Consider the following 23,189-nt stretch of genomic DNA (forward strand, 5'->3'; position numbering starts at 1 on the left):
CATAAAAGAATTAATGTAATTTTTTTTTTTCTTTTTGCAGCTAAAAAAGACTTTATTTATTCAAAGATAAGGAACAACCAATGAGGCCATCATGTACCCAAACATGAATATCAGAAAACACAAGTGCATGCTTAACAAAAGATGTGCTTCTCCGTCAGCATATAGTTTGACAAATTCCCGAGGGGCCAACTCCATCGAGAATTAACCTAAACACTCGAAAATTACCATAGGAGCTGGTGGGTTAGCGATGTGCACAATTCACAAATGCTGCCATCAAAACTGGTGAACCAAAAACAACATCAGAAGCCCCACTTTGAGAAAGCCAAATCCGCCAGAAAACAAAAGCAATGGAAACAAGAGCAAAGCCCCCTGCTCTTGTTGATGATGATGAATCGATGATGATCCACATTCCTATCATCATCATATTTGATCGACTTCCATAACATCTGAGGCTCCACCAAGACAAGGCTCATTCTGTTGTTGAGGATTCGACGGCTCCAAAGACAAGGAAAGCCATTGCCCTTGAAGATGATCATTACAATCATCAGATTCATCTACTTCCATGACATTGGAGGCCCCATGCAGCTTATTATTCTGTTGAAGATTCATTGGCTCCGAAGACAATTAAGAAAGTTGTTAGCTAGCTCTTGATGCTGATCCACATTCGTATCATCATCATCATCATATTCATCGACTTCCATGACATCTGACAAGGCTTATTCTGCTGCTGTTGCTCATCAACATCCGTATCATTGGCTCCAATCAAGGACAAAGAAAGCCCTGCTCTTGCTGATGATGAGTACTATTGACTGTGATCATGGCATTACTACCATCCTCCTGGTATATTAGGTGGACCCCGCAGGAAAGCCATTTGATCTCTTGTAGGTCTTTAAAGTCAACTCGACACATAAGAGGCAACAATAATAGATTCTCTATGTCCAAATCCGGCTTGAGTTCATTACCTGGAATATACTGCGACCACACATGACCTGAGTCTGAACTCAAAAAACCCCAAAACTCATAAGAATTGCATTCGCATTCATTGATGTAAATTGTGGCTTTAAAATGTGGAAAATCATATGAATCCACTTGTAATTCAAAAACAAGACAGAGTGCAGTGCCTGCATTCTCCCATTTGAAATTCTGGAGGATTTCAAAACCAACTTCACATGTATCATTCTCGCAAAGCCAAATTTAACGAGGAAATTCACGTATATAATTTGAGTCCTTAACACAGCTGGACCATTTTGGAACTTCACATCCCGAGAAGATCACTTGGAAATCATGCTGTCTAGAAGATACCTGTAACACAGTAATCACGATCAAGTTCCAAAACCGAAAGATGTCTTAACGCATAAATGTTGCATGGCAGATTTGAAAGGTTTTTACACTCACTTAGAAATTAGAATTAACTTCCGAAGCCCAATGGGCCAATGGCATATCCAATTGATGATGACAACTCTTTAATGGCAGTGCTCGATAGATCTAAATACATCAAGGATTCCATATTTCCCGCAATTTCTGGGAAACGTTTAAGCCTTTCACAACCTCCAAGACACATAAATTTCCGACATTTCATGGTGACTAGTTTTGGAAAGTCTATAAGGTTAGAGCAGTACATAAGCCTCAAATGACCTAGCTTTTCAAGAAATCCAACAGAAGGATGAACCTCGACTAAACTTGTACAGTAATCTAGATTCAACTTCTCTAGGTTTGGGATTGTTGAGAAGTCTGGGATTTCTGTTAGGAATTCAGAGCCAAATAAATCAATAGATTTCAGATTTTGCAAACTCTATGACATGAAAAAAAAAAAAAAAAAAAAGATTTGATGTTTTTTGAAGGATTTACAACATAATATCAAAAAATAAACTCTTAAAATGGATTGAAGTAATTTAAAGTACCTTTAGTCCCTTCCATAGTCGTGTCAGACAACTGTCATGCATTTTCAAAGCAACAAGTTTCCTTGGAAGAAAATTGGATGGCACAGATTGTGAAGGATATTTAGGCCAATCAAACCATCTCAAGTTGTTGGAGAGATAATGAATGTCATGTCCAGAAAGCCGTGCATTAGAATTTATCAAAAAATTGAGATTTTTCATCTTTGAGAAGCTGTTAGCAACCAAGGGTATCTCATCTGCTTTGGGCAAGTTTACTATGATACCTCTAATTTGATCAGTTCCCTATAGTATGAAAAAGCAATAGCATTAACAAATGAAAGTTCTTTATTAAATGAAAATGAAAGCTCAACTGGTTTAAAACTCGAAATATTTTTCTTTAAGATTTTGGAAGGAAATTAATTACTCAAGCTCTTGATTACCAAATTGATTATACAATAAATATATATATTATACTTACTATATCTTCGGTTAGAACATCATAAACATCCATGTGAAACCACAATCTGCTACACTTTCTAGGATAATTAGGCGATTCTTGACGAACTATTTCTTTACCCATTTCTTCTACCAAGTCATGCATCGAAATCCTTTCATATTGGTCAATACTTATTAGTGCCTTTTCTATGAGAGGGTCGAGGTCACAACCTTCTCGTATTTGTATCACATATTCCATGCTTTCACCTTTAAAAAAACATGCAATGTCAAGGAATACAGCCTTCTCAAGATCTTCTAATGCCTCGTAACTTATTTGGAGAACTTGTTGAATTTGTTTCTTAGGAACTATTCTGCAACTATCTAATGCAGCTTGCCACTTACCTATACTTATACCACATAGATGAGAACCTAAAACTATCAAAGCCAATGGAAGACCTTGACCATAGTGTACTGCACGTTTTGTGACTTCCACATAAGCATCCAAAGGTTCATCTCTTTTGAAGGCATTCCAACTGAAGAGCTTGATGGCTTCATGATAACCTAATGTCTTGGCCTCGTATATTAAATTAAGAGATAATTAAGCTTAGATACTTTAGAAAAACAGTTTTTAGATGGAGACCGGGAGTGTTCTAAAATTTATAAGAAAATCTTTTTAATTCATAATAAAGTCCTTCCCCGATTTGAAGGGTATTTCCCTATATTTGAAGGGTATTTCCCCTTCTAGGATGTAGAATGAGCTTTGTAGAGGGTTTAGGGTATATGGTATAGGGTTTAGGGTTTAGGGTTTTAACTCCGTCCAAATTCTCGGAGTTAAAACCTAATATAAAGCCGTCAAAGAAAAAAAATAAAATGACTCAATTAAAAATCCTAAATCACTACCGGTCTTAGTCTAAGAAAGACTCATAAAATGGATTGTACTCTAAGTCTCCCTTAAATTAATTTGATGGGCAGTTAGCAAATTCTTATCTCTTGTCGTAATGATAATTCTACTTGCCAAACCAGATTCTCGAGCTAACTTATTTAATTGTTCCAAAGAATTAAGAGAACCTTTTTATGACTGAACCTTTTCTTTATCACATTGACTCCTTCATCATCACTTATCACCTCCAAGTTTTTATCACCTCCAAGTTTTTATCCCCTAAAATTTCAAGAAGCAAAGTCTTTTGTAGTTGGACTAGGCCATGTTTCATTGATGTTTCTCTAACATTTACCAAAAAACAACTACCTTCAAACTTATGGAAAATGGAATTATAAACAGCTTTGGCAATTGTTGTTTTCCCTATTCCACCAATCCCCCATATCCCTACCATCCGAACATCGTTTTCCCCAACAGCTAATAGCTCGTCCATATCTTGTAGACAAATCTCTATTCCAATTGGATACATCCAAATGCGTATGATTTAATACTTGAATTGATATCTCCTTAACAATCTTGTGGATAAATTGAGATTCACGTCTGTCAATTTAAAAGCAAACAAAACATTTAAATTGAGATTCGTTCTCTTATTGGCCGGGATTCCCTCATTTAGAAAATTATATATAATAATATATATAAGGCATGATATAAAGGAAGTGCTCGAACACTAACTGTTAATAAGATATCAACTATTGTTTTTACCCATCATAAGATATAATCCCATCATTTGAATTGCATATTTTTTAAATCTCTAAAAAAAATCAATTAAAATGAAATTTTCAATCCCCCATATCCCTACCACACGATAGGTATATGGGTCTTGAATCTTGTACTAGATTTTTTAATTTTTATTTAATTTTTAAGATTATCTTAAAGAAAATGTTTATTTTTTGTAAAGTAGATAGCTATACCCATGCAACATATATAAAAGGACACTAGAATGGTTAGAATTATACCCATCCACATAAGGCCATCCAGATAAATTTCCTGCTTTAGAAAGAGTTTCCCTCCATCTTTGCACCTTATCCATGTTATCCTTGAATTTGTGTTCAAGTTGGGCAAATGCCTCACCAAAAATTCCTATCCAATTCCGTACATCCTTTGGATCCACCTTGCAAAAAATTGGCAAAACCAATTGTTGCTTTGATTCTTTACATTGAAGAATTTTAATGAGTTCATCCAAACACCACACTACAAAAAATATGAGTAAAGCCCACTAATGATTGGCGGTTATAAAAGGGGTGGCAATTAGCAATAGGGACTAAAGTGCCTCTATTTTAACAAAAATGGGTGGCAATTGGGCAATATGCACTAAAGTTTTAAATTGCCTCCCTTTTTGTAGCCACCAATTATTAGTGGGCTTTGCTCATATTTTTTGTAGTGCCACCTCGAGGAGCATAGTTTTGAGAGAAGACAATGAGAGATATCTTTGACTCTTCAATTGCTTTGAGAAGCGCTGGAGATATTTCTTCTCCTCTCCTAAGCTCATCGTATATGAAGGTGTGAATTCCATTTTGAACCAAAGCGTTGTGCAAATGGTCCATTTCAAAACTATGACAAGAAACACAAATACAGCCAAATACCATACTAGCTAGTTGTCTAACCAAAAGTATAATTTTAATTCTCAACTAGGTCCAAGTTCTTTCTGAGAATAGTATTTTGGTTTTACATGTGAAAACTCTTGCTGTGGAGTGTGGACTTTATAACTTTTCATATTGCAATGAGCATTCACATAGTTTACAATGTTCGTACGATCCATTGTCAGACCAATAGCTTTATCTTTGATTTTAGTCCTGGCCTTTATCAGACCAATGGTTTTAACATATATACTACTCTTGCAAGTTATTATTCTCTTTTTCACAATGACACAATGACTGGTACGTGCTGTGTTACTTTTTCTTTTTGACTGGATTTATACTTGCAAGCAACTATTTTCTTTATGGTGATTGGACTCCTCACTATGAATCTTGTCATGTCAGGGTGAATTTCTCTGTAATGTATCACATATCACATGTTCATAGATTTTGTAATTCACGTAATGGCCCATTCCCATTCCCTACCCCCTTTTTCCCTTTTTATTCTTCTCACATTCAAATTCTTTTGTTCATCACACAATGATTCTTTTAATTTTAGGTATGGAATTCATTTATTGTTTCTACAATACCGTGCCTGTATTGATACATTGTCTTTATTCTCACTCAAAATTGACTCCACACTCCACACACATTCTATGAACCCATCCATCTTTTATCCACACACACTTCTTATATCAATACATACCCTATTGACTAAAAAGACCTTTTTCTTTTATCCAAAAAAACAATTGAGTTGCATACTTGCACTGCATGAGAAGAAAAAAGCAACCGATATCCACACATCATATGCAATCGGCCAATAGTATACATACAGAGAATACCAATCCTTTACAATCATTACTAGTCTTGACACATTGGCATTTTTCATCACTAAAATTGACGAACTTGACATAGTAAACCTAATTGCTATCGTAATTAAAATACAATACTAAAATTGTCAAAATTAAAAAAACATAAACGAAAGTGAAAGTACAGTCAAAGTACAGAGACGAAAAATGACATTTGGCCTTAATTCTTTACATTCAAGAATTTTAACGAGTTCATCCAACCACCACCTCGAGGAGGCATATTTTTGAGAGAAGACAATGAGCTAGAGATTCTTGACTCTTCAATTGCTGTGAAAAGCACTGGCGATATTTCTTCTCCTCTTCTAAGCTCTTCATCTATGAAGGTGCCACTACTAAAAAACAGTTCATCTACCACGGACAATGTCCGTGGTAAATTTAAATTAACCACGGACGGGCCGCCCGTTATGTATTGGGATGTGGTAGATTAGCGCGGTCATCTACCACGGGCAATGTCCGTGGTTGAATATAATATTGACCACGGACAATGCACGTGGTAGATTCTTATATATGACCACGGACACTACACGTGGTAGATTATCATATACGATCACGAACAATACACGTGGTAGATTATCACATACGACCACGGACACTACACGTTGTAGATTATCAATGCCCGTTGTAAATTACCTTATCAACTACGGTCAATGCCCGTTAAGAAAGTTAAATAAGCATAAAAAAAAATAAAATATATTAAATAATATTTTAGCAATTTTATTTGTCAAAATAGACTATATAAAGGAAAAATAAATATATAAATATTGAATACATATTATAACATAAGAAATGATAATATCATAATCAATATTATAAGTCATTACAATTAAAGCTACCAATTAATTAAACTAGTCTCATATATATGTCTTGACATAAACCAAATAAGTCTTAGGATAATATAACAGCCAAGTGGTTGACTAACATCAAAATATAGTCTAACTAATAACTAAGGTTCTTCAACACTAATGTATTTTGATGGCCACGCAATCGTACTCGCTATAGCATCTTCAAGAATATGAAATTCACTCGTAGCACGGTATAAAGAGACACCCTCCATTTTCACTTTCCTTACCCAAACTTTCCAACAATCAGGACCAAGCACCATATGATGAACCATAGCTTCAGGATTTGTAGATTCTATGTCTCCTTCTGCAACAACTTTTCCAGTTCCTAACCAATGTAGTAGCTTGCATTTAGACCCTCTTGAAGCATGAGGTTGCAGCTACATACCAACAAGAAAAAAAAAATCTCAATATATGAACAAATTGGTTTACTAATGCAGAGGTTCTGTTATTTCTAGTGGGGTTGCCATTCACTTTTTTGCCCAAATGATTCAGCAAAATCAGTATCTTAACCATTATGGCAATCAAGATTCTTCTGCCCAATGCATTGCCTTGGTCTAATAAAACACTTCCTCCTCACTGTTTTCAACATGCTTTGGCTTGAAGGGGAAAAAGGAAAAACAAAAAATGCAAGAAATGAGTCCCCTTCGTTTTGGGTTTCTTATTATGGATGCAATGCAATGCAATCACTTGTGAAATGCAAACAACAATTAGATCAGCCTCAGAAGGATATTCAGCATCAAACAAATTGACACATTACAAATAACAAAAAAATGATAATTTAAGTACCATTAATTCAGCCTCAGAAGTATAAAACCATATATACTTAAGTACCATTAAATTACCTTGTTGTGGAATTACCTGGGAAGTAGCTCTGCAAGTTTTTCTTCCATCATTCCTACCTATTTGCAGACTTGTTTCACATCGTTGTGACTACAAAATTTGAAAGAAAAAAAATTAAAAGTACAGATCTTAGTCACAGAATTACTAATTTATAAACACTTATTTTTACTGCCTTAGTCACACAAATAAGGGGTAGAAATGCTGAACTGGTTTGAAAGTGCAGTCTAGAGCTGGCCCAGGGATTAGTAATGACAACATTAAATTTTCCTTAGACATGGCTGACCAGGGAGGAAGATTATATGTAACTAATATAACTGGCCAACAACTATATCTAGAGCTGAGGTTGCTAAAAGGATTAAATCCATCTGAGGCCAAACCAAGTCTAAGGTTTCGCGGATCTAATGCAAAATTTGGCCATTTATTATCTATGATCTCCCATGCTGATGAATCTACTGGATGTCGCATCTTTCCATCTTGACTTTTATGGGTATAATGCCATGTCAAGTCTTTGTTGGAGTCGATTTCAACTCCAATATGGTTTTGGTCACCTAGTTGCAGCAGGAAACTTGCAGTTCAAGCATACACCGAGAATTCCATAAGGATTATACCTTGTGGCCCTATATGGATTAAGTGTTAAAGATTAATAGAGGCTAAAAGGGATTCCTAATTATTATAGGACAATGAATTAGTATACTAAATGAATAAGGACATCCAAATGAGTTTGGTTATGGGATTCGAACTCTTGGGATAAATCAATATGTATATATAAAGCATAGATCCCTTTACACACAGCAAGTACACAAAGGATTCTACCCCCATTACGTAGACAGTGTTAAGGTGCTGCAGTGTGAAGAAGGTCTAGGCTTGTTTCTGTTTCGACAAATGGATGCTGCTATGGTGAATTCAGGTTAGTGTTTCAATGCATATCAGCCTATAGATTCAACATGTGGTATCAGAGCATGGCTGTATGTTTAGAAACCTTAAGTGAAATTAACAATCTGATTATATGAGAGGAATCATATGTTAAAGACCACTGTATGCATATTTTTTGAAATCGAATTTCTCTGTTCAATCTGTATTGCCATGAAAATCATATTTTTCTGTACTAACAGTTTTATGCAGCAGTTTTATTATGTTTGTTTTGGGATTTTCGATTCTGTAACTTGTAGTGTTGCAAGTAATATCTCCTAAAATCAAAACCTATGAAGAATGATCATTTATCTTATTGTATTATCTGAGATATTGTGTATATATATATATGTAAACTCAGGCATGATCAATGTTTTGGAGGGTTCTTGAACTAATTAGGCAAGCAACTCGCAGCCTAGTTAACTTGAGAAGTCACCAAAACAACAGGTTGTTGATCAAATTGCATGACCAACACATGACAGGTGAAGCACTTATCTGCTCATAAGTGATAATTACTTCACTGTGGTCAGTGTGGTGATGGCTAGCATAGAAGATGAATTTACATGGACTATTAAAGGATTTCCTTCTGTCCATCGATGTGGGAAGTTCTTTATAAGGCAGTACATGTATATTCATAATCTAAGTGCTATAGCATGGTCTACTCTCAGCCCATAGGTGTGAGTCGACTGTGTTAGTAAAGTTTTTCTTGGGGATTAAGTTTAACATTTAGTTTTTTAAATTCTCAGTTGTAAATTCTTCTTTGAATTTCAATTCCATCCAAACCTTGACTGGTACCAACTTCAAGAAGTGGAAAGCTGATTTAGAGATTGTTCTTGGATTGATGGATTTGGACTTGGCACTAAGGGAAGAGGCACCACCAAAGCCAATTGAGAATGGAGATGAATGGATTGATCCATCAACAAGGGCAAAATATGAAAAATGGACTAAGGCTAATAGAATGTCAATTCTGATCATGAAGAGATCTATGTCTGATTCTGTCAAAGGAGGCATACCAGAGTCAGATAATGCAAAGACTTACCTTGCATCGATTGAAGCTAAGTTTAAAGAATCTGACAAGGCTGAAATCTCTAATCTTATGAACACCTTGTCATTAGCTAAATATGATGGAGAAAAGAGTGTTAGGGAGCACATCATGAGCATTATTGAAGCAGGAACCAAACTGACAGAATTAGAAGTGCCTATGAGTGATGCTTATCTGGTTCACTTGGCCTTGAATTCACTGCCAAGTGAATACACACAGTTGAGGAGTAGTTACAATACTCAGAGGGAGAAATGGAGTTTAGATGAATTGATAGGTTTTTGTGTAAATGAAGAAAAGGAGATTAAGAAAAATAAGGCTGAAAGAGTTGTGAATTTTGTGCAAGATTCTAAGGCATCAAGCTCTAGGAATGGCTACAGAAACAATGGTAAGGCTACAGCAGCAAACCCTTCCAATCTTCAAAACTCTTCCAATCCTCCACATCGACCTAACAACCCTCAGGCTACCAAACCAAATGGACTGCAATGCTATTTTTGCAGAAAATTTGGTCACCTTAAGAGAAATTGTATCAAGTATAAGAAGTGGCTAGATAAGAGAAAGGCTAAAGGGGTTCATAAGCAAGAGGGTGCCAAGCAAGGATGAGGTTGCTGTGTTCGTAGGCAATGGAGTCAAGGTGGAAGTAAAGTACATTGGAGTTGTCAGATTGGAGCTGGAATCAGGATTTATTTTGGACTTAGTTGATGTAGTTTATGTACCTTCTATGAGAAGGAATTTAATTTCTATTAGTAAGTTGATTAGATCCAGTTTTAGGTTTGTATTTGACAAATTTGGAATTTCTATCTATAAGGATGATGATTTAGTTGGCAAAGGTTTGGTTTGTGATAATTTATTTAGTCTTTGCTTAAAGGAATCTAATAATATTGTCTGCAACACAACCATCATTGACAGAATTCTGCCTAAAGAAACCTCATCTAAGCTTTGGCATAAAAGGTTAGGACACATTGGACATGAAAGGATGCAAAAACTAGTAAAGAATGAAGCCTTACCTACACTGGACAGTCAAGTTGATGAATTCTGTATTGAATGTATAAAAGGAAAAATGGTAAATAACAGAAAGAAAGGAGCAATTAGAAGTGAAAACCTGCTTGAACTCATTCATACAGATATTTGTGGTCCATTCCCTAAACCCACACATGATGGTTTTCGATATTTTATTACATTCACAGATGACTTCTCACGTTTTGGTTACATTTATCTCTTGACAGAGAAGTCAAGTGCACTAGAAGCTTTTAAGATATACAAGGCTGAAGTGGAAAACCAATTAGATTTGAAAATTAAAGTGGTGAGATCTGACAGAGGGGGTGAGTATTATGGAAAATATACTGAGGTAGGTAGGAACCCTGGACCCTTTGCCCAATTTCTGCAACAAAATGGCATAGTTGCACAATATACCAACCCAGGCACACCCCAGCAGAATGGGGTATCTGAAAGGAGAAATCGAACACTAATAGAGATGGTGAGATGTATGACATGCACTAGTGGCTTGCCTGATTTTCTGTGGGGAGAAGCACTTAGGACTGCAAACTATATTCTAAATAGAGTGCCTTCTAAAGCTGTAACCTTGACTCCATATGAGTTGTGGTTCAAAAGAAAACCAAGTTTTAACCATTTTAAAATTTGGGGATGCAAGGCAGAAGCAAGAGTGTATAATCCTGCAGAGAAGAAGCTTGACTCTAAGACTGTGAGTTGTTATTTTGTTGGCTATCCAGATAGAACTAAGGGTTTTAGATTCTATTGTCCTAACCACAGTACAAGGTTTGTTGAAACAGGGAGAGCTAAGTTCCTAGAAGACCCTGCTGCTATATCTGAGAATAATGAATTTGTTTTTGATGAGTTAGAAGAGCCTATAGCCATGCATACTGCAAGAGGAAGAGAATTAGAAAAACCTGTTGATATAGCAGTCTCTGATTTAAGCATCAACAAGGAACCTATACCAAACCAACCATTAGAAACAATTAATGATCCAAAAATCGTAGATAATAATGTTTCTGATGATGTAACTCCAATGCAAACCAGCAATGCAGTCATAAGAAGATCAACTAGAGTCAGGAAATCTGCATTATCAAATGATTATGTTGTTAACTTGCAGGAATCCGAGCACCATGAGGAAGGTCTTAATACTGATCCTTGTACATTCAAAGAGGCAATGACAAGTGAGGAAAATGAGCACTGGTTAGGAGCTATGAAATCAGAATTGGATTCAATGAAGCAAAACCAAGTTTGGGAATTAGCTGATTTGCCAAAAGGGGCCAAACCTATAGGAAGTAAATGGGTTTTCAAAACAAAAAGGGATTCGAAGGGGCAGGTTGAAAGGTATAAGGCCAGACTTGTTGCCAAAGGATTCACTCAAAAAGAAGGTGTGGATTTCAAAGAAACCTTCTCACCAGTTTCCACCAAAGATTCATTTAGAATCATTATGGCCATGGTTGCACATTTTGACTTGTTTCTGCACCAAATGGATGTTAAAAATGCATTCTTGAATGGAGATCTCTATGAGGAGATTTATATGAAACAACCAGAGGGTTTCATTCAAGAAGGGAGAGAAAAGTTATTTTGCAAACTCAAGAAGTCAATCTATGGTTTGAAACAAGCATCAAGACAGTGGTATCTTAAGTTTGATGAAGTGATTCAATCTTTTGGTTTCTTTGAGAACCAAGTGGATGAGTGTATCTATGTTAAGGTTAGTGGGAGACATTTTGTGATTTTAGTATTATATGTAGATGACATTCTACTAGCTAGTACTAATTTGACTATGCTGAATCACACTAAAACTTTCCTATCTAAAAGTTTTGATATGAAGGACATGGGAGAGGCTGAATATGTGTTAGGCATAGAGATTACTCGAGATAGGGAGAAAGGGATACTAGGTTTATCTCAAAAAGGATATATAGAGAAGGTACTGAAAAGATTTAATATGAGTTTTTGCACTGGTACAGATTTGCCTTTGGGAAAGGGTGACAAATTAAGTAAGAAACAAGCTCCAATTACTGACCAAGATAAGCTAGAAATGCAGTCAAGACCCTATGCTTCACTTGTGGGAAGTTTAATGTATGCTCAAGTCTGCACAAGGCCAGATATAGCTTTTGCCATTTCTGTCCTTGGAAGGTTTCAATCAAATCCGGGGATGGCTCATTGGGTGGCAGCTAAGAGAGTGATGAGATACTTGAAAAGAACTAAGGATTACAAGTTGTGCTATAGAAGGAGCAATGTATTAGAGTTGATTGGATACACTGACTCTGACTTTGCAGGATGTCCAGACTCTAAAAAGTCTACTAGCAGTCATGTTTTCCTATTTGCAGGAGGGGCAGTTTCATGGAAAAGTGTTAAGCAGTCTACAGTGGCATCTTCAACCATGCATGCTGAATTTGTTGCATGTTATGAAGCTACCATTCAAGCTGTATGGTTGAGAAATTTCATTTCCAGCATGAGGATTTTAGAAAACATAGAAAGGCCTATTCAAATATGGTGTGATAATAGTGCTGTTGTAGATTTCACAAAGAACAACAAGAGGTCAGCTGGTACTAAGCACTTGGACTTGAAATTTTTGTTGGTAAGGGAGAAGGTCAAAGCAGGATATACTCGAGTTGACCATATTGGTACTGACATGATGCTTGCAGATCCACTTAACAAAGGCTTGCCTAATTCAGTTTTTCATAAACATGTGGCAAACATGGGATTGGTTTCTGGTTTTTGATATGTAGAATTAGTGGGAGTATTATTGTTTCAGCCTTTTTTGTTCTGTTTTTGATTAGTCATTAAAGTTTTGGATAATTTTTAAGGAATTGCAGCTTGTCTTTTTTCTGGTTTAAAGTTTATGAAATTGATATTTCAGTTTTGACTGGTTTTTATCTTACTGAATAACAATTTCATGTGAGGAATATAAGTTGCATTATAAGTATGGTTGTCTTTTTAGAGACATGAGGCAGATTTGTAACATACATATCTGATCAAGGAAGGATCTGGCAAAATAATTATGTTTATTATGCATTTCTATATGCATTCGGGTAACACTTCAAGAAACATATTCATTATTTTGTTTTTATATTGTCTTGTTGGAGTTTCATGTGGTTATGAGTACTTGTATATGTAGTTTCTAAAGCTCAGGATAACATAAGCAGTCCAAAAGTTTTTGAAGCTCTGTACAATAACTCATTTCTGACAAGGGACTTGTGGGAATCATAATTCAATGGAGTTCTTGCGCACTAAAGGGTTGTGCTGAATTGCATATGCATCTATTTGACCAAGTGGGAGAATGTTGGAGTCGATTTCAACTCAAATATGGTTTTGGTCACCTAGTTGCAGCAGAAAACTTGCAGTTCAAGCATACACCGAGAATTCCATAAGGATTATACCTTGTGGCCCTATATGGATTAAGTGTTAAAGATTAATAGAGGCTAAAAGGGATTCCTAATTATTATAGGACAATGAATTAGTATACTAAATGAATAAGGACATCCAAATGAGTTTGGTTATGGGATTCGAACTCTTGGGATAAATCAATATGTATATATAAAGCATAGATCCCTTTACACACAGCAAGTACACAAAGGATTCTACCCCCATTACGTAGACAGTGTTAAGGTGCTGCAGTGTGAAGAAGGTCTAGGCTTGTTTCTGTTTCGACAAATGGATGCTGCTATGGTGAATTCAGGTTAGTGTTTCAATGCATATCAGCCTATAGATTCAACAGTCTTTTGCCATTTCAGGCAACTTAAACATCCGCTTCAATCTTGGTATTATCGGAAAATAACGCAACACCTTGGCTGGAACTCCTTTATGGATACGATTAGTGCGTTCATTCACCTTCCAGCGTGAAGAACCACACTTGGGACATGTCTCATGCTTGTCTAAGTCTTTTCTAAACAAACAACAATCATTTATGCATGCATCTATTTTTTCAAACCCTAGATTAAACATCTTAAGTAACTTCTTTGTCGAGTACATCGAATCTGGGAGTGTATTACCTTGCGGAAACATATCACTCAAGGTTTGAAGAAGGTCATCAAAAAACGTATCTGTTACACCATGCGTGGCTTTCAGCTTGTATAAAATAATAGTAGCTGACAATTTCGTGTACTTTGTACACCCTTTATATAATGGAGATTCAGCATCTTCCACCTTATCCATGAAATCCTCATCTCTTATTTGTGATGGGGAGTCTGCAATACCATCATCTTCAATGAAGACATCTCTATACATTGGATATGCTTCTGACATTCTAATGTCATTAGACTGTTCAACAACAGGTTCTTCTCCATGCCACACCCAAGTAGTATATGTATCTTCCATTCCCTTCATGACCAAGTGTGCATACACTTGGTCAGGTAGTTGAAAACATTGACTTTGACAAACTACACAAGGGCAAACTATCTTTTTATGATTACCTCCATGTTCTGTAGCTGCTTTTACAAATTTTTTCGCACCGTCTCTATATTCTTTCGATCATCTATATTTTAGATAAGAAAAAAAATCCTAATCACTTAAACAGAATCCAACATATAACATCTAAACAACTCCTTACTAAGTTAAGTAATATAACCTGTCAAATGTTAGCCAATCTTTGTCCATTGCACCTAGCCAAATAAATAATGAATGTTTGCTATTAATAACCCAAAACAAGGAATAATCCTAAAATCGTCCACAATTCAAGTCAAAAACAAATTAAAGAACAAAGAGAAAAGAGTGAATTAAGGGTCGTGGAGAAAATAGTCTGTCCTGTTTCTAATCTGATTTCATTTACCAGTAGCAGTATGTTAACAATAGAGTATATTAGTCTAAGAAAAGTGCTAAAATTAATTAGACTCCTGTTAATCGTTAGATTCTCATTCAATGACTGAATATAATAATTCTCTTACTGGAATACTTATTAGAGTTATGTGGTTGAGCATTACTCATAAATGCTTCTTTATAAATTAACAATAATTTCATATGCTGTTGGATAGATTTGGAAAATGTCCAAAATAAGAAAGAGAAGATCAGAAGAAAGATGTGACTTTGGTTCTTGAAAATGAAATACATGTAGGTGTTTCTTCAGGGGAATGATTCCTCTCAATATTTCTACTTCTTGTCTATCTGGATTCCCTATACAAGAAACGTGATTGACTATACAAAATATATTTACTCTATAAACTAGAAAACTACAAAAGTAGATGTGGAATTATGGGGCATTCTTAGTTGGGCGGCATTGAAGCATGTTGGAAATTTTAGATGATGCTGACAGTGACAGAGTGGTTGGAAGATAACAGATATTTTTTTTCTTCTTTTCAATCCAGTGCTTGTTTCTTCCAAAATCCAAATTAGAGAGTAGCTATTCATTTGCAATAAAACCAAGTAGAAACCAGGAAACCAAACACACAGAGACATATATAAACATCTAAACTCAATTATATATGTTTGTGACTACACAGCCACTGCACACTTACCAATCTCACATCCTAAAGCTTCAAATGAAATTAATATAACTACAAGAATCTATCAAAGCATCCACAAGCTGTAAATGAAATTATATATGTTTGTGACTACACAGCCACTGCACACTTACCAATCTCACACCCTAAAGCTTCAAATGAAATTAATATAACTACAAGAATCTATCAAAGCATCCACAAGCTAAAAAATTGTTTGCCCGTAAACAATTATATATCCTTGATGGTCTGCTTGTGGTCATTTTAGTTTTTCATTTAATTTTATTAAAGGTGGAGAAGGAAAGTTCAAAGGATGGTGAGAAGGATAGTTCAAAGGAAAGTTCCTCCTACCTTGTATTTAAGCAGCTCTGGAGGTCTGTCTTGGAAAACCTGCGAGGGAAGGTGTGCCCGGAATTAGCAGCTGCGACAAGAACTGAAACGGCCAAAGATGGAGCTACAAATCGAAACGGCCTGCAATTACATCAGGTAGCAAACAATATATCAATATCAATTTCTTTTCTCAAATCTAAATTTGTCCACAAATCGAAAGAGAGAGAAGGAGAGAGAGAGAGATCGAGATCACTCACCGAACCGAAACGGCCAAAGATGGAGCTACTGGTGCTGGCGTGCTTCGGAGAGATCGAGAGAGTAGTCACTGCTAGAAGGATTAAAAAAAAATTAAACACTGCACAAATTTTACATAAATCCAAGAAAAAACGAAAATCCAAGAAACCCACCCAAAATCATACACACTGCAAATTTTTCTTCTTCAGATCGCGCTGGGTTCAGTGTGGGTTCAGATCGCGCTGGGCAAAAGTGAACTCTCTATCTTTTGCTGGGTTCAGTGTAGGGCGCGCGCCAATCTCAAAAAATTTCATTAAAGGGCGCGGGACTGGAAAAATTTAGGACAAAAAAAAAAAATCTTTCCACCACGTACATATCTCGTTGTACATCAAAAAAAGGCGCTGTGGTTATTAAAATTATTAACCACATACATATACCGTGGTGGAATAGAAAAATGCGCTGTGGTAATTAAAATTTTTAACCACGTTCATTTCCCGTGGTGGATTGTATTATAGACCATGGGCATTAAATGTCCGTGATAAATTAACTTCTTCTAACCACGGGCCCGTTATTGACCGTGGTAGTATAACTTTATTTATAACGGGCTTATATTGACCGTGGTAGATATATATTTTTAACCATGGACTTTTCTTGACCGTGGTAGAATTAATGTGGTAAATAAGCTATTTTCTAGTAGTTGCGAATTCCCTTTTGAACCAAAGCGTTGTGCAAATTGTCCGTAAAATCAAAACGTGTATCCTCACCTCTAAAACTGAGAAAGACATCATAGGTCCATGAATGGGAGAAGGAAGAAGATGAAGACTCTCCTTGACTGGCCATAGAAGCTATACTACTGCGTGTTTGCAAGTCAGATAACCAAACAGCCTCAAAGAGTTTGGAATGGTATACTCATCTCAAAGATTGTACTTGATTTAATTTGTATCATATAAAACTGCAGTTTCCTACTACCTGCCATGTGAGTGCGAAGAAAGAGAGGAACTTGTAGTTTTTGACTGGAGGGAGTTTCCTACTACCTGCTAGCTAGTTGGATATGAGTCGCGCGGTACTACGCATTTGCACATTATCAATCTTGACGAACCTCTCACTATCAATCTTGTCAATCGGTACTTAACAAAATTTAGTATAAATATATTGACTTGGAAAACAAGATTATTTCATATTAGAAGTAACCTTCCATGAAAGAAAAAAATTAATTTAGTATGTTGATTGGTGATAACCAAACAGTCTCTTTGATTGGTCTATAGTCTGTTTGCTGGTCGAAGAGTTGGGAGTGGTATACTCGTCTAAAAAATATTCTCATATATAATATATGATTGTTTATTTGCATCATGTTTAAACTGCAGTTTCCTTCTACATGCCATGTGAATGCGAAGAAAGAGATGAACTCTCGTGCAACTTCCTACTATACCTGCAGTTGGTTGGGAGGAGTCAACACAGTGACGCGTTTTGCTGTTTGCATTATCTTTGTCTGATATTCTATTCCCGTCCTTTCCCTTTCGCACTTTCCTTTTATTCTGCCCGCATGGCCGCATTTCAACTTTCATTAGCTAGTGGGCAGCCAATGGATGATTCTTTCATAGTTGGATTGTTTTTGTTTTTTTTTAATAATTAAATTACTAATTAATTCACTATTTATTAATAGAGTTTTAATTAAGGATAATGCTAGGAGTACCATCTCTCTAATAGAGGTGGGCCCCACCACTTAGATGGTACTCCTAGCATTTTCCTTTAATTAAACTACACATCAAATGTTTATCACACCAAGTTCCATTTATGTACAATGTTGATACCCATTTTGTGCCATGTTGATCCCTACATTGAAAATATTGGGCCTTATTGTTTGTATCAAAATTAGACTTTAGCTGTGTTGTAGCCCATTAGGGTAATTGTAAAAGTAAAGATCGTATCATCTATTATAAATAAGACCCTCCACCTCTTTAGTAGAGAATTGACTCATAACGTCTCCTCTAGGGTTCTAAAATTTCTCTGTACTCTTTAATTATTTATAGTGAAACTCTAATCACAACCAAGTAGACGTAACCCGGATCTAATTGGGATCGGATAAACCACTATACATCCTTATGTTCGCTTATATAATTGTCATTTTGTGTTTTGATTATTGTCATTAATGACTTGACGAAACTTGTACATCAACATACAGTTAGCCAAATACGGATCCATCCATCTCCATTTCACCAATTAGCTATTGAAACTGTATATGGTGCTCGTAAGAGGTTAGCCTTTAATTTAACCCTTCATATTGGTAAGTTCGTCTGCATATGATCCATATATTGGATAGGAACACAATAAAAATAATGGTACAATTTATGGTCCAGGAAAAACAATTAATGATGTTCTCTTTTTTTCTTTCTTGAACGAAACAATTACAACATACCAATCTCGCAACAATCTATTCGCAATAATAGACGTGCGAAATCTATCAACCAAATTTGAGAACCTGATTTTAATGAGTAACCTTCAATCTGCAAAGAAGTTTGCAGCAAAATTAACATCTTAATTAGAAGACATGTCTAAGCTCTATATGATTTATATGTCAAGTATAGAAAAAGTGAATGTCACGTATGAAAATTCATACAGTTCATTGTGACACCTGATACCTTATTTAAAGCTTTATGATATAATTGATTGATAATTATAACAAAGTAACTAAGATGTATATATATCGCATCCTCTCCTATATCCTAGAGAGGAAGGTAAAAGTAGAATCATTAATTAGCAACAACTATCAGTACTTGTAAATGTGTAATCATATGTATGTTCATTATTTTTTCTTTAATAGCTAATTAGTATTAAAGAGCAAGTTGTAAGATGTGTGTGAGCAGATCACAAAGCAACATCAGAGGATTGGGCAACGAACAAGCTCTAAGGTCTCCTTAAAAAAACCCAACTACTTAAAAATACTACATTTACTCACTACACCCAACCAAATTTGGAAATATAACAAAATTAAACCCTTATATTTGAAAGTTGAATCTGATAGCATTATTATTTAGGCCAAATGTCAATTTTGGTCCTTGTACTTTTACAAAATTTCTATTTTGGTCTTATACTTTTATTTTTGGTGATTTTAGTCCTGTATTTTCTATATGATAACAATTAAGTTCAAATAGTTAACATCATTGCAATAAAAGAATATTAGACTGCATGCTTACCTCTTAGTCTGCTCTGGATTGACCAGCTCGGGAAGACAAGATGATGCCAACGATGAGGCCGTAGAGGGCCAATGCTTCAGCAAAGATGAGGATAAGGATCATCCCAACAAAGAGTTTTTGGCTGCTGTTCATTAGCACTGCAGAACAAGCTTGGTTAATCCAGAGGAGCAAAACTTAATTGAAATTAGTCTAAACTATGTAGGAATATAGATCATTATCGATTACAAATAATGTAAACTGCATAAATAACTGCAAATCATGAAATTACTCAAGCTGTTCCCCCGCCAAGTAACAAACACTAGCTTGACAGAACCATGAAAAATTTGGCCACTAAAAATTTTAATCTTTATTTGCTTTGACCAAATTATAGCCAAACACCAAACTAGCTAGTTCTCTAACCAAATTATAATTTGAAATCTCAACTGGATCTAAATTAAACTACTCTTAACAGTTCTTTCTGAGAATTTAGGATCATATTCAGGGCAATACGGACTAACAAAATTAACATACTATTCTAGCCGTGGACTTTATAACTTTTCATATTGCAACAAACATTCACATAATTTACTATCCATTGTCAAGCCTCTTTTTTTATGCTAATGTGATCTAAATTAATTCCCAACAATACACGACACTATATCCACCACTCAATTGAAGTCCATGAAACCAAAATCCTCTTACGACTATTATCAAACATTTGTTGGGCATATTGAATTAACCCAAAACAACACAAGGATTAATCCAAGAAGAACTCCACACAAAATGCTAGAGAATATCAACAAAGGGTTGTTCAACTTACCTCTCAAAGTCTGAATCGATTAAGTAAGATGGAGTGTTTGGTTGAATGCAAATTAAACACTCATCCTAGTAATTGTGTGAGTGGGAAGTGGATGGCTGGTCTTGGTCATGCATATGCTTCCGCTTTCTAGGACTAGGAGGACTCTTCATTGGTTGCAAAGACAAAGAAATCCACTGCTCTTCTTGTTGATGATGATGATAGGGTTTAGGGTTACCATAGGAGGAGCTGGTGGGTTAGCGATGTGCACAAATGCTACCATCAAAACTGGTGAACGAAAAACAACGTCAGAAGCCCCACTTTGAGAAAGCCAAATCCGCCAGAAAACAAAAGCAATGAAAACAAGAGCAAAGCCCCTGCTCTTGTTGATGATGATGATAATGATCCACATTCACATTCGTGTCATCATCATCATATTCATTGACTAATTCCATAACATCTGAGGCAGAGGCTCCAGCATGACCTGGCTCATTCTGTTGTTGAGGATTCATTGGCTCCAAAGACAAGGAAAGCCATTGCTGCTCTTGCTCGCCAACATTGACTGCCTTGACAAGTGACGCTCCACGAGGCCTTTTTTGGGGATTCATTGGTTCCAAGGACAACGAATTCCCCTGCTCTTGCTGATGATCAGTACCATTGACTGCCATCATGGCATTACTACCATCCTCGTGGCATATTAGGTGGTCCCCACAGCTTTTAAAGTGCACCGATCTTGTAATGCCATTGTGCAAAGACGAGGAAAGCCCCTGCTCTTGTTGATGATGATGATGATGATGATGAACCACATTCCCATCATCATCATATTCATCGACTTCCATCACATCTGAGGCTCCGCCAGCCTCATTCTGCTGAGAATTCATTGGCTCCAAGCACAAGGAAATCCCCTGCTCCTTACTACCATCCTCGTGGCATACTAGCTGGACCCCGCAGCCGGACACCCATACACCAGGCGTATTAGGTAAAACATAAGTTTCATCCGAATCCTCCCAGACCACGACCATAAATTCAACTCGACACATAAGAGGCAACCGCAAAATTGGACTGGAATTGACTTCGTTTAATCGCGACTTGATTTTATTACCTGAAATATAGTGGAACCACACATGATCTGAGTTTGTCTTTCTTAAAGAACACGGACAATGATAGGAACCACAGCTGTATTCATTGATGTGAACTGTGGCTCTAAGATGTCTTGAGAACATCTTTTCAATTTCAAAAACAAGACAGAGTACCAATCCTGCATTCTCCCATTTGAAATTTCCAGGGATTTCAATACAAACTTCACAGATAACCCGTTCACCTTCATCCGCAGAAACCAATCCACTTTGAAACTTCACTTCCTTGGACCACTTTGGAATTTCACTCCCTGGGAAAACAACTCCAAACTCTTGGTGTTCTGGCCATACCTGTAACACAGTAATAACGTACCATAATCTAATCTGAACTTTTTGTATATATATGTGTGTGTGTGTGTGTGTTTTTTTTTTTTTTTTTATGGAGAGAGAGAGAGAGACAGAGAGAGAGAGAGACAGACAGACAGACAGACCTTCAGTAAAATATTTTCCCACTTTGCCATGTTACAACCCAGATTGTCACAGAGTCTTTTGCAATTGAACAAGTTGATCTCATAGAAAGGTCGCTCTTTATCTTCCAATACGTCTGACAATTTTGAAAATATTTCTAATGATTTGCAACCTCCAACTTCTACGTGTCTTACCTTTGGTGGAAACTCTGGAATTTCTCGAAGCCTCTTGCAATCACTCAGACAAAGGGCCCACAAGTTGACAAATTCCATAATTCTTACTGGAAGAATAACAATATTGCTTTCTGATAGATCAAGTGTTGTCAATGCGTACACCCAATCAAGAGTTGGAAGGAAATCACTTTCTGATAAATTGCCTCTTCTCATCGAGATTTCCAATGTCTGAGGTACTGACATGTTTGAGTTAGTTGGATTCACCGAAGAAAGTGATTCACCTTATTTGATAATCCAACAAGTTTTGGACAATCATCGAGACTCAATACTTGAAGATGTCTTAACTCATAAATGCTGCCCAATGGTAGATTTGTAAGTTTATTACATTCATTTAGCTCTAACCACAGAAGCCCAATGACATACCCAATTGATGACGGCACTTCTTTTATGGCAGTGGCCGATAGACTTATGCTTTCCAAGGATACCATCTTTCCCGCAATTTCTGGGAAACTCTCAAGCCTTTCACAACCACGAAAACATATCACCTCCAGAGAGTTCATGGTGACTAGTTTTGGAAACCTTTTTAGTTTTAAGCAGTAATCAACTCTCAGTTCAACAAGTTTATCAAGAGATCCAACAGAAGGATGAACCTCAACTAAACTTGTACAGCCATTTAGATACAACTTCTTTAGGTTTGGGATTTCTGAGAAGTCAGGGATTTCTGTTAGAAATTCAGACCCAGAAAAATCCATAGATGTCAGATTTTGCAAATTCTGTGACACGAAAAAAAAAAAAAGAAAAAAAAAGAAAGGATTAGATATTGTCAAGCTTCAAAGAAGTTTACAACATAATATCAACAAATAAACTCTTACAATGGATGAAAGTAATTTAAAGTACCTTCAATCCCTTCCACAGTCGTGTCATGCAACTACGAGGCATATTGAGAGCAACAAGTTTCCTTGGATAAAAATTAGATGGCAAAGATTGTGATGGATATTCAGCCCAATCAAGCAATCTCAAATTGTTGGGGAGATAATCAACGTCTCCAGAAAGGCGTGCATTGCAATTTATAAAAAATTTGAGATTTTTCATCTTTGAGAAGCAATGAGCAGCCAAGGGTATCTCATCTGGTTTAGGCAAGTTTACCAGGATACCTCTAATTCGATCGGTTCCCTATATAGTATGAAAAAGC

At 36.2% G+C, this 23,189-nt stretch overlaps 1 protein-coding gene and 3 pseudogenes across 2 annotated transcripts in view; 1 reads left to right on the plus strand and 3 right to left on the minus strand.

Moving 5' to 3' along the window:
- The window catches only part of LOC147277111 (TMV resistance protein N-like), a 30,973-nt pseudogene extending 13,776 nt beyond the window's left edge, over positions 1 to 17,197 (minus strand).
- The window catches only part of LOC147277110 (TMV resistance protein N-like), a 42,017-nt pseudogene that overhangs the window by 16,484 nt on the left and 2,344 nt on the right, over positions 1 to 23,189 (minus strand). The window contains exons 3-8 of the transcript XR_015123974.1: positions 22,895 to 23,170; positions 21,848 to 22,770; positions 21,602 to 21,707; positions 21,052 to 21,382; positions 20,305 to 20,484; positions 19,506 to 19,642 (exon numbers count right to left, since the gene is read on the minus strand). The product of XR_015123974.1 is annotated as a TMV resistance protein N-like (transcript). The remainder of the gene's footprint in view (positions 1 to 19,505; positions 19,643 to 20,304; positions 20,485 to 21,051; positions 21,383 to 21,601; positions 21,708 to 21,847; positions 22,771 to 22,894; positions 23,171 to 23,189) is intronic.
- On the plus strand, positions 9,065 to 9,925 carry LOC147277112 (uncharacterized). The gene has a single exon (XM_086253902.1). The coding sequence runs from the start codon at positions 9,125 to 9,127 to the stop codon at positions 9,923 to 9,925; it is 801 nt and encodes a 266-aa protein (XP_086110028.1). The 5' UTR covers positions 9,065 to 9,124.
- Positions 14,027 to 15,040, minus strand: LOC147277113 (uncharacterized; annotated as a pseudogene).

Source organism: Dryas octopetala, chromosome 8 (assembly GCF_963921425.1).
Source record: "Dryas octopetala chromosome 8, drDryOcto1.1, whole genome shotgun sequence".
Taxonomy (NCBI): domain Eukaryota; kingdom Viridiplantae; phylum Streptophyta; class Magnoliopsida; order Rosales; family Rosaceae; genus Dryas; species Dryas octopetala.

What these genes read in the sequence shown, in the direction of transcription:
- LOC147277112 (XM_086253902.1), top strand. Translation starts at nt 9,125, where the DNA reads ATGGATTTGGACTTGGCACTAAGGGAAGAGGCACCACCAAAGCCAATT.